This window comes from Lucilia cuprina, chromosome 4 (genome assembly GCF_022045245.1).
Source record: "Lucilia cuprina isolate Lc7/37 chromosome 4, ASM2204524v1, whole genome shotgun sequence".
Classification (NCBI taxonomy): Eukaryota; Metazoa; Arthropoda; class Insecta; order Diptera; family Calliphoridae; genus Lucilia; species Lucilia cuprina.
Genome location: NC_060952.1, coordinates 41297867 through 41310888, shown reverse-complemented (window position 1 = coordinate 41310888; position 13022 = coordinate 41297867). Strand labels below are relative to the sequence as shown.

The following is a 13022-nucleotide window of genomic DNA, read 5'->3' as shown; positions in this document are numbered from 1 at the left end:
TTACTTAAGATAACATATCCCAATCAGAGATAAATTTTTATATAGAAATCTATTTTCAATTCGATATAAATTTCCTTTAGAAATATACTTTTAATTATAAACAAGTCTCCTATAGAGAACATGACTAAAAGAGGCACAAATTCTATAGGAAATTATTACAATTAGTTTTGCTACAGAAAAGTTGAGAAACAGTATTCTTATAAGAAAACTTATCACAATTAGAAAACTAATATCACTTAGAGAAGTTGTCCCAGTTAGACTCAATTCTTTTAAAGTATAAAAATTGTATCAATTGGTCTTCTGTTTAAGAGAGTCTTTTAGTTTAAGAGAGTTTAATACAGGGTTTCTATAAGAACACTACTACAAATGTAGGTAAGTTTTCTATGGCAGATCTCTTTTGAATTTACATCTGTTTTCTTTTCTAAAAAAATGAGATAAGTTTTCTACAGGAAATTTCTCTTAAATTTAGTTAAATTAGAGAAGAAATTCTATAGAAAAACTTTATAGAATTGATAAAAGTTCTATTAGGAAAATTCTCTCGAATTGTGAAAAACATTCTATGGAATAATTGTCACAAATTAAGGCAGTATGAGAGAATTTTTCTAAATAAAATTTGTTACTTTTTTCTTTTTACAGTTTCTCCTATAGAAAGTTTTTCTCACATTGAGTAGATTACCTATATAAAGTTTTTCTTTCATGTTATAGCAATTTTCCTATAGAAATTTTGTCTTATTTAAGAACATTATTCAAACAGGAAGTTTGTTAAATTTTGAGAATTTTTCTCATTTTGAGAAAAATTTTCAACAGAAAACTTTATTTATTTAACTTCAGGTTTTCAATAGAATGTTGTCACATTGACAGACAGTTTTCTTATATAAACTTTGTCTTATTTTGTGAAACTTTTCTTATAAACAATTATAATTAAGATACTTTTCCATAAGAAAATCTTATTTTGTGACAATTTTTTAATAGAAAAGTTGTTTGTTACATTTTAACAAATTTTCCTATAAAATATTGTCATATTGATGGACACTTTTCTTTTAGAAACTTTCTCTTAATTTGTGACAATTTTCCTATGTTGTTTTAATACGACTTTTCAATAGAAGTTTTGTTTAATATTTTTATATAATCGTAGTTTCCATGGAAATCATCATTTAAAACAAATTTGTTAAATTGTGAGACAGTTTTTCTATAGATAATTTGTCTTCTTGATTAGATAGTTCATCTTATTTTGAGACAATTTTAAAACAGAGAACCAATTTTATTTTTACACAATTTATCAATAGAATGTTGTCATATTGATAGACAGTTTTCTTAATTAAGTTTGTTATATATTCAGCTAAATTTCCCAGAAAGTTTCTGTTTTATTAAGACACTTTTCCAATAGTAAATCTTATTTTGTGACAGTTTTTAATAGAAAAGTTGTCACATTTTCTTTGTCTTACTTGGACAACGTTTTCCTATGGCAATTTGTCTTTTTGGGACAGTTTTCCAATAAAAGAATTTCATTGTTTTAAGACAGTTTTTCAATAAAAGTTTTGTTCGAAATTTGTCTTAGATTAAGACAGTTTTCCAATGAAAAGTTTATCCTATTTTAAAAGAGTTTGTCAATAGAAAATTTGTCTTAATTTTAATCAGTTTTCCAATAGAAAATTGTCATATTGGGAGACAGTTTCCTACAGAAACTTTGAGACATTTTTCTTATTACATGTGTAGTTACAGTTATTAAAGAAAAATTTGACTTACTTTGAAATATTTTTTAATTGAAGATTTGTCTCATATTTAGAGAGTTTAAAAAAAGAAGTTTTTTCTCATTATGAGTCAGTTTCCCAATAAAAAAAAGTTTTATTAAAATACTGTTATTCTATAGAAAGAATGTCTCAATTTAAAGACAGATTTTCTGTTGAAAGGGTGTAAGAGATAGTGTTTGTATTCAAAAAGTAAGTCTCAATAGAATAAAGTTTTGTCTGATATTGAGAGAATTTTACAATTTCTTATATTAAGTCAGTTTACCAATAAAAACAGGAATACCATTTGGAAACTGATTTACTTTGAGAAGATTTTTTTTATAGAATAGTTATTTAATTTTAAAACAAGTAGGAAAGTATAGTCGGGCATGGCCGACCATATAATACCCTACACCATGAGTATATTTTTAAAATTTTTACTTTTTATAAAATTTTTATTTTTTATAAAGAAAGTTTTATGTTGAATATTACCAATAATACCAAAATATTTAGCCATTTTTTGATAAAAAAACTAAAATTTCTAAATGAGGCTTTATATAGGTCAAATATGGACCGATCCTCGGTTAATTTGGGAAAAGGATATATTTCGAAATAACAGTTAGTTTTGTTGAGTTTCATTGCGATACAAATGGTTACAAGTCAATTTTAGACGTTTAAGTCATATTTTGAAGGGGGGTTTGTATGGGGGCTAGGGTCAAATATAGGCCGATCCCTACGAAGTGTCATTTATACTTGTATAAAACTTATTTGTGCCAATTTTTAAAGAGATAGTAGAATATTTGACGTAATTATGGCATAAAAAGTTCAAATCGGGAGGTACGGTTGTATGGGGACTAGGTGAAATAATGGACCGATTTCAACCATTTTCAATAGGCTTCGTCCCTGTGCCAAAAAAAACATGCTTCATCAAATTATCTTGAAAATTGCGGCCTGTACCTTGCGCACAAGGTTTACATGGACAGCCAGCCAGCCGGACAGACGGACGGACGGACATGTCTTAATCGACTCAAAAAATGATTTTGAATCGATCGGTATACTTTAAGGTGGGTATTGGACCAATATTTTTGTATGTTACAAACATCAGCACAAACGTATAATACCCTAACCACTGTAGTGGTGTAGGGTATAACAATTTCCTATTAGAGAATTATTGCATTTTAAATCAGTTTTGCATCAGAAAATTTGTCTCATTTGGGAAAATTTGCTTAATTTTTAGACAGTTTTCCTATGAAAACTTTATTAATTATAAATAAACTCCCAGTTAAAAAGAGCATTAAATCAACTTCCGAAACTTTTCAAACTACCAACGTATTTATGAATACGTAACGCCACCATTGTAAATAGAAAATTACCACTATAACCAACAAAAATTACAATAACAAAAAAAATACATCCTCTTTCCGTTATTTTTTGAAAAGTCAACAAACCTTAAAAAACATAAAACAAACAGAAAAAACAATAATGATTTTCCGAAACAAATTGGTGAAAATGTGGAAAATGAGAAAAAAAACAACAAATTAAAAAAGATTAATTCAAAGCAATTGAATTTAATGAAAAAATAAAATAAAAAATAAGCACTTACCTATTCATATTGTAGCTTTTAGTGTTGCAGATTCAGTTGTAAAAAAAATTATTTTCACTGTTGCCAATGTGTGTTTGTATGTGTGTGTGTGAAAGTGCAAACACAGATTCTCTTACCAGATAAATAGTGGTATGTGTATTTTTAATAATTTCTATTTCATATGCAATGCTTATGGCCAAGTTACAACAAAATGTGGCAAAATATCACACCAGTGGCAGCCACAATTTGTTGTTGTTTTTTTATATATTTTATTTATTTTTCTGTTTTTTCTTCACTTCTCTTTTTTTCAGCCAAGTTTAACATTTAAAGTTGCTGGTTAAAAGTTGTTGTGGCACATTAAAGTTGCTACGTTGTTTAGCTGGCTGAGTGTTGCTTGTTTGTTTGGTCGGTTCGTTGGTTGCATGCAGGCATGGATGGCATAGCATGGCATCATCATGGTCTGTTGGCTGTTGCTGCTAAAATTATGTTGTTGTTGGTTTTCTGCTTCTTTAGTTAGTTTTTTTATTTAATGTAATTATGTTGACGCTTTTTTAATGCATCTGTTTTTTTTTACAATTTTGTTGCAAAGTTTATTTCTTGCTGCTGTTGTTAACTATTTTGTTTTTTTTTTCACATTTCTTCCTTTTTATTTATGTTTGTTGTTAATTATGATGACAGAGATGATGATATTATACTGTTTGCCTCGTTTCATACCTGTGTTAACATTAGCTGTTTATTTGTGTGTAACTGCACACTTTAGCTTTATATGATTATTTCCTTTTTCTAATTTGTATGTCTTTTTATTTGTGGTTAGGCAATTCCAAACAATAATAATAAATAGTTGTTGTAACAAAAGCAAAAGTTTTTAGCCACAAGTTTAGAAAAAAATAAATAAAACTAAAACAAAAGTTTACTTTCATTTAGATGGCATTGTAACTCGGTAATAAAGAGCTGTTAATTAAGACACATTAATAAATCACTTGATCATTTTACACCGACAAAATGCAGCATTGCATACAGTGGAGTGGTTTATGATAAATATAAAAAAATTTACAACTTGTTTCAATCAGAGACAGATTTTTTTATCGATAACTTGTCTGAATTAGGGCGGGTTTCTTATTCATCAGTTAAACTAGGCTTAACTAGCTGTTAGATTAAACTCGGAACAAATTTAGGCGGACTTTAACCGATAATTGTTTTAGGTTTAAGCTCAGTTAAATTTGTTAGTATTGCCAAGTGTTCACTCAAAAACATAAACAATGAACAGCTGTTTTTTGCAAACAAAACTTTTGTAAAATGGAAAATTTTGGAAAAATGTTAAATAAACATTTAAAACAATAATTAATGAAATAAAAAAATCAGAAAATTGCAATTTACTTAAAATATTATGTTTTTGTTCTTCCGAAATCATTGTTTTATTGTTTTTGTTAATTGTGTTTTCTCACTTATAACTTGAGTTTAATTGGCCAATTACATTCAGTTAAACTAAGATACTAAGTAACTTTACTGAAAAACACGAAACATATATTAAACCAGGTTTAACCAAAGAATGAAGATTGTCTTTTTAAGAAAACTCGCCCTTAGAGACAGTTTTTCTAAAGAAAACTGGTTTTTCTATAAAAACCCGGTAGACCGGAGATAGTGGGTTCGATTCCCACGTGAGACACTGGTTAAGGAGCGAACAAGAGGGCCGATGGAATACTAGGTGTAGTTCCTCTGATTTTATGTATAAACATAATCTAGCGAATCTAACTAACTAAGTAACTAACTAATTTACTAACTTACTTACTTACTTACTTACTAACTAACTAACTAACTAACTAACTAACTAACTAACTAACTAACTAACTAACTAACTAACTAACTAACTAACTAACTAACTAACTAACTAACTAACTAACTAACTAACTAACTAAATAACTAACTAACTAACTAACTAACTAACTCACTCACTCACTATCAAACTAACTACATATCCTGGCAATGGGGTCGTGTTAACACATAAACGCATGGCACATAATATGGGTCCATCTACGCTTATGGGTGGTGTAAGTATTAAGGCATCGGAAACTCTTAATGTAATGGGCATGGAAATACAGTGCGATATCTTATGGACTAAACACCTTTTACAAGAGTCGAGAAGCATTCAATTGTCTCGGTTTTTTGAAACAAGAATATCAGATGAAGTAAAGACATACCTTACTCCATCTGAACTTTTTTTTACACCATTGATATCCGACCAAAAATTGGAATAGAGCTCTCATGTATGGGCCGGGACTTCAAAGTCTTTTTTGGACCGCGTACAAGAGAGGTCGAAGGTACTTCTCGGTAACAGTAGGGTGACCAACTTTTGATTTACTGGAGCACCGGGTATATTTTACTGGTCTATCGATACTATAATAGAATGTTTTCCTCTAAACCTAGGGAACTCGTTTCCGATACCCTCATCAAGAACGCACCTATTTGTGGTCTACTGGCCAGTGAATCGCACAACATCGCAGGGAAAACTAATTCTTTATCCGCACTGTTCGCGTATCTAACATTCTTACGATGTGAAAAAGTTTAAATAAAATGTCCAAAAACACTGCTCCCTTCAACTTCCCTTCCACAATCTATTTTCCTAGTTTTAACACAATGCACTGCATGAGTAGCGGTTATCCCTGAGTGCTGCTTCATGAAAAAATGTTCCAACTTGTCACATTAAGAGACAGTTTTCCGATAGAAAACTTATCCTAATTAAAGACAATTTTCCTACAGAATATTTTGCTTGTTTCTAATTGAAACAAGTTTTCCTGTAGAAAAATTGTCTCAATTAAATTTCAAACAAAAAGAGTTTTTCTATTAAAAACATTCTTCTCTCTAGTCAATTTCTTTTAGCGAACTAATATACATAATAATCTTTAAATAAATCTGAAATAAACACAATTTCATATTTTATTTACATCTATAAGTTCTTTGTACATACAAAATCTTATGAAAAACTTTTTAATGATCATTTGTGATAAAGGGAAATTTAGGTTGTCCATTAACTGGTTTTAAATTTTTTGCAATTATAAATTTATATATTTCATTAATGGCACCAATAAAAACCTGTTTAAAATCTAGTCTAAATTGTGCACACTGTGCGAGTGTAATTGTATACCGAGGGGGACGGACATGGGAGGCACATGCTTTAAAGGTTGATTATCAGAGCAAAAAAAAAAAAGAGAAAGAAATAAAAACAAAACTCGGTTTAAGTGGTTTGTAATGGACACACAGCACATTGCACAACAGAAAAAGAAGTGAAAAAGAAAAAAATGAACTCAAAAAGAGAGTGAAATAAATATCGCGCGATCACTTTATTATAGTGAGGAGACACACTTTAAGGCTGCTGTAATGAACAGTGATCATATAGATAAATATGTATATGCGAGGGTTGTTATTATTATATCAATGGTATGGTATTAATGATATTAAAGAACTTTTGCTATTACTTAGGAGTGAATATTTAAATGAGGGCCTTTTACAATATACTACTAATCAGGCGCTGATCCACGGGGAAAACGGAAATTCCCCCTCTCCAAGACCTATCATTTTTTATACAAAAATGAGGAAAAAGAAAAAAATTTAACCTCCCCTCCCAAACGATGCAGCTGCATCCCTGCCTGCTACTAAAAAACTTAAATACTAAGAGATCAAATAGATTCTTGGTTCGATCCTCGCATAAATATTATACATATATCAAAGAGTATATTGTTGTTAGTGGTGTTGGGGACATTACTCAAGTTTCATGCATTAATTGAAAATGATTACGTTAATTAACTTTTTTACTTGACAATAATGATGATCATCATCGTAGCAGTGACAACATCTTCATGATAATGACTTCTACAGTAGTGGGGGGTTTTTGTTTCAAAAAAAATTATGTTTGTTTTTTATTTCTCATAATGAAATCATACATTTCATTCAATAACAAATACAAAAAATCTTTTTTTTTTAAACAAAAGCTAAAACATTAACAACGATTTTATTTAAAATAAAAATAATATAATAAAAACTAGTAAGAAATTATAGTCGTGCGAGGCCGACTATATAATACCATAAACCTTTGACAAACATATAATATGATTTAGTTGCCATATTAAAGCATTTAAGTTGAATTGTACCTTGCCTCAGATATACATACTTAAGCCGTTTATTGTTGAATAATATTGTGGACATTTAAGTGAAATTTTGATGGGGGCTTTTCATAGGTGCTAGGGTGATAGGGAACCCATAGTTATGGAATTCGTGAGGGTCTTGTGTAGAACTTGGTTTTTGCAGCTTTTTGTCGAGATATGAGTAAATTAAACATAATTATGAAGTTAAAAGTCCTATTCGGCGGGTTCAGTTGTATTGGTGCTAGGTGAAATAATGGACCTACGGATCTACGTTACCATAAAAGATCATGTCCCAAATTTCATTGAATTATCTCCAAAATTGCGACCGTAGTTGGACTACAAAATTTACATGAACGGACGGACATAGCTAAATCGACTCAGATAATGATTCTGAGCCGTTTGTTATACGTTAAGGTGTATAGGCATAGGACCAATATCATTGTATGTTACAAACATCAGCACAAACCCAATATACCCACCCACTAAAGTGTTGAAGGATATAATCTGAGAATGTTGCGGTTTTTTTATAATGAATTGATAAAAAATTAAAATAAACAAAAAACAAAACATTGAAATTTTAAACTAAAGATATTGTATTTATCTAAATGGGAAAAAAGATCCATCCGTCAGCTGTAGTGTTTGTAGTAGGCTTTGCAAAAAAAAGCTTTAAACATTAAAATCTCAAAGAACATCCGTTGGAAATTTAAAACTTTAACAAAGTTTAAGATAAAAGAATTAATATAAATATATTTATTTATACATATACAATATTTGTTAGTTTTGTTGGCTTTTTTTTCCTAAAATCCAATGTTTGTTTTTTTATATTATTATTCATATTTCTTATGAAAAATCGCACACTTCAAGTTCTTGTTTTATTAAAATTGTTTAATTTGCCTTGATCAACAGCAAAGTTAATGAAGGGTTTTTTTGTATATTAAAACTAGTTGTAGTTGTTGGTATGTTATGATACTATTTTTTATAGTTGTTTATTTCTTTTTTTGTGGTTTATAAATTTTAACTACAATGTGCAGTTTTTTCTAAAGAGATCTTTGTTTTCTCTCTCTCTTATGCTCTTGTTAAATGTAAGATATTGTAAGTTACTCTTAATTGATTTACATGGATTTTGTTAATTTAATTAATTCTCTTAAGGTTAGTTAACAGTAATTATTAAAGGTTTTGTAAATTAGTACTTTTATATCAATTCAAGGGAACTTAGTTTTTTAAAGTTTTAGCTCCGCTTTTTTGGAATATGGGAGTACAAACACGTCTTTACCGTATTTGTAAAGTAACATTCAGGTATAAATTATGCTTAAAATTTAAACAATTGGTGGTAGGATTAATCTTCATTACACAGAGGGAAAACGCTTGGTATCAAATTGACACCAAAGTGTTTATAATTCTTCAATAACAACTGTTGTCAAAGTATATATATACGTACGACAACAATTCGTTGCAGAAATTTAAATTTTATACACATCAGTTGTCTAAATATTAACAACCGTGGTAAGCTAACTATTGACAACAATTTGTTGTCAACGGATGTTATGGAAAACACTTTGGTGTCAAATTGGAATCAGGCGTGTATATTTCTCCCCTTTTGTATGTAGTATAAGGAAGACTTGAGTTTTGAATGAAAACCTGGATCGGCATGAAAAAAGTACAAGCAGATATTGATAAGACAAAAAGCAGCTCCTAAAGTGAAGTGCTCTGATTCTTTTGTACTCAAATGCTAAAAGTAAATCGAAAATATTATGTACTGGGAGACATTTCACAACCTCCGGGTCTCCGGGAAAATTTTTGTTCTAATGATTTAATACATTAGAAGTAATTTGTAACAAATACAAATTTTAATTATAAAAAATTAAAAAAAATTAATTTAATTACTTTTTTTATACAAATTTCTTTCAAATATTTCCTTTATTTGAGTACAAAATTTTTAAATTTTTACAATAAAGTTTATTTATGGTTATTATATAGGATCACTTTAATGATCAGAAAATATTTAGACTCATAAATATGATAAAATATTGCGGCATGTGCTACAGTAAATACACTGTGTTGTTGGGAAATATATAGAGGGTTTCTATTAAGAACTTTATAATTCTGAACTTTCATTATGGGAAATTATGCGAAAATTTTTCCAGCTAAATACTATTTTCTTCTTTGCCCATATGTTTCAAGTAATTGCAAATGATTACTTTTTAATTACAATTAAGTGCAATTGTAGCGTTATCAATGTCATTATAATTGTTTTGAGTAATAATTACAATTACTTACAATTGAAACAATTGCAATGATTTGTAATTGATATTCTACCAATACTTCTTAAGTTTTAAATTACAATTACTTGTAACTGATTACATTTATATTACAAATACTTGTAATTGATTACATTCAGATTACAAATACTTGTAATTGATTATATTTAGATTACAAATACTTAATTACTTTAGAGTTACTATAACATTTAAACTACAATAACTTTTTAATTGCAATTACTAATAATTGATTTCTTATAAATTACAAATTTTGTAATTGATTATTATCATATAACAATTACATTTAAATTACAATAAATATTAAATTACAATTACTTTTTAATTGCAATTATTTGTAAATAATTACTTTTAAATTGCAAATGTTTGTAATTGATTTCTTTTATTTATTTTTTACATTTACTTTTTTACATTTACTTTTAAATTACCATTACTTGTAATTCTAGTTTTACCGATTACAATTAACTAAATTGTAACTGATGTCATACTTTTAAATTTATGTAATTAAATATGAATTTATGAGAAACAATTACTTGTAGTTAAAGTATCAGTAAATGTAATTATATGTAATTTAAATAGAATCAATTACTTTAATTGTAATTAAAGAAAAATATTTTTTCAATTACTTTTATAAATATCCAAAAATATATAAATATCCAAATAACCAAATATCTTAAAATTGCTCTAAAAATGTTGTAATAAAGATAATCATATGATTCCTAATAAATCGGTGAATAATTAAAAAATGCTATCATAAAGAGACCACTTCCGAAAAACGCTTGTTTACTGTATAAAATTACTTTAAATGTCGGTATCGCGAAAAATATACAAATCATATAAAATGGGGTTTACTTAATATTTCCGACATAAAAAATAATTTCGAGCTTTAAGTAACATACTAAATAGTAAAGCTGGGCCGACTTTACTATTTTAAATGTATATTTCGAATTACAACTCTTGTCATCTAACATTATTCTTAAGTAGGTACTTAAAATTTAAAAGGTACCATTTTATTACACTTGATCACCCCTATAATGATCACTTCTTATAATTTTTTCACACAACCGAAACACTCGTACTCTCTGTATTATTATTTTAAACACTCTCTCTCACTTCTTCGTTTTCTTACTCAATTTTTTTTAATTTTGCTCTTTTTTTAATTTCCTCGTTGTATTGCTCTCGTTTTGTTGGTTGGTTATTTAATGAACAGGTAAAACCACACTCATACACTGATACAGCAATTTTAAACAGGTAGCATTTTCATACAAACAAGATCAGAAAAAAATAATAATACAACAACAAAAATTATAAAGCGAAAAAATTCACCAATAATTTTTTTGTAAAGTAGTTTAAAGAAATTTTAACATTTGATTTTTTTTGTGTTTTAAGTAAATTTTATCTTTTATTTCTATTAAGCATTTGATTGATCGATTTTTACACTAACTTTTTTGTTTAAACTAATTATTAGTTAATTTTATTTAATTATTTGCGTTTTTTGTTGTTGTTTCGCATTTTGTACACTAATTTCAAACTGGCCGAATTTCTCTCAACTCGTTTCGTTCAAAACTCTAAACGTTTTCTGTTTCGAATACCGTCTTCAAATATTTATTGTTGTTGCCAGCAACAGCTTATTTCGTCAACTAACTAACTGACTTTATTTCTTTTTAAAAAATTGATCACTTGTATCTTAAACCGTCAGTTTGTCTGTCTGTCTTTCGGTTTGCTTGTTGCTCGTTTGAGTGTATGTGTGGGTATCTATGAGTTTGTTGTCTTCGTGTTGTTGTTATTGTCTTCTCCATGTAGTATTTATGCGCTACAACTCAAAACTCACAATAAAAGATTGCGAGCAAAATCAACCAGTCAAAGCAACCATCATCAGTGACGTCGTTAAAAAATAGGCGAAATGACTAATGCTCTTCCCCAATAGCTGGGTAATTTAACGCTACTACTACAACAATTTTAGTTTATTATTATTAGTATTGTTATTGTTTTTTTATTTTATTTGTTGTTGGCGTTGGAGCACATGAGTCTAGCTCTAGCATTAGAGCATGACATGGCTACAAGTCAGTAGTCGTTGGAAGAGTAGCGTGCCAGTGCCATTCGTATCTATTTGTACAATTTGACTGTTTAGTTTAGCATATCAACTGTTAATTTATATTTATTGGTCGCGTCATTTGTAATGTTTAACAATTTTCTCTTGTCAGGGTTGTTTGTTTCTATTGTCAATATTACAGCCTTTCTATGGGTCAGGTGTTTTTTCCAAATTTTTCTTAAGTGTAAAATCAATAGAACCTGTTGAAAAATTTATGTTTTAAATTACAATAAAATTTTTTTCATTAGATTATCATCTGTCTGTAACTACATAATATTAGGATGACCATACTGTATTTCAGCCAGAAGGACTCTAGATAAAAGAGCATATTTTTTGTTAAGATATTGCATATGTTTATATGGACGACTTTCTTAATTTATTGTTTTGATAAAAAACTTTTTGTTACTGTTGTTTGATAAAAAACTAAGTGTAGTGTATTCATAACGACATTTTCATATAGTTTCAAGACGAAACAAGTAAGAAATTATAGTTGGGCAATGCCGACTATATACCCTACACCTGTTACAATAATAAAATGTGATTAGTTTTGTAAATTGTACACTGCCTCAGATATACTTAAACCATTTATTGTTAAATAAAATTGTGGACATTTAAGTCAAAATTTGAAGGGGCTTTTTATAAGGAGTCAAATGAGGCCTATAATTATAAAATTCATTAGGGTCATAAAGGCTAGTAATTAAACATAATTATGAACTTAAAAGACCTATTCGGCGGGTTCCGTTGTATGAGGGCTAGGTGAAATAATGGACCGATCTTAACCATTTTCAATAGGCTTTGTCTCTGGGACAATAGGTCATATACCAAATTTTATTGAATTATCTTCAAAATTGCGAGCTGTAGTTTAATTACATGGACGGACGGACGGACAGACAGACAGACAGTTTGTTCGTTTAGACTTTATAGACAGCTAAACGGCTGGATCGATTTATCTAAAATTTTCATACGAAGGAACTATAGGCTACTTTTTACTTTAAAATTTTAAGTAGGCTACGTGCCACGCCCAAATTCAAAATAATTGTTAAAAGTCACATAGTGGGCGGAATGGCTATAGTGAGCCTTTCCTATAAAGAAAATATTAAATCAATATATCTGAGAAAATATAACAGATAGAGTCCTCAAGTTTTGTCGTAATCACTGATATGATTTTTTAACGAAAAAGGGGAAGAAGGAGGTGGGGCACATCCC

The 13022-nt window shown here is 28.7% G+C and overlaps 1 protein-coding gene across 2 annotated transcripts in view; it reads right to left on the bottom strand.

Moving 5' to 3' along the window:
• Nucleotides 1-13022, bottom strand: part of LOC111678250 — an 87708-nt gene that overhangs the window by 35265 nt on the left and 39421 nt on the right. The window contains exons 1-2 of one of the 2 annotated variants that reach the window (XM_046949813.1): nucleotides 10731-11392; nucleotides 3331-4260 (exon numbers count right to left, since the gene is read on the bottom strand). The exons of the other annotated variant lie outside the window; for it this stretch is intronic. Coding sequence (XP_046805769.1) covers nucleotides 3331-3338 — 8 coding nt within the window. The 5' untranslated portion in view covers nucleotides 3339-4260; nucleotides 10731-11392. Of the gene's footprint in view, nucleotides 1-3330; nucleotides 4261-10730; nucleotides 11393-13022 lie in introns of those variants that run through there. 2 annotated transcript variants of the gene reach the window in all.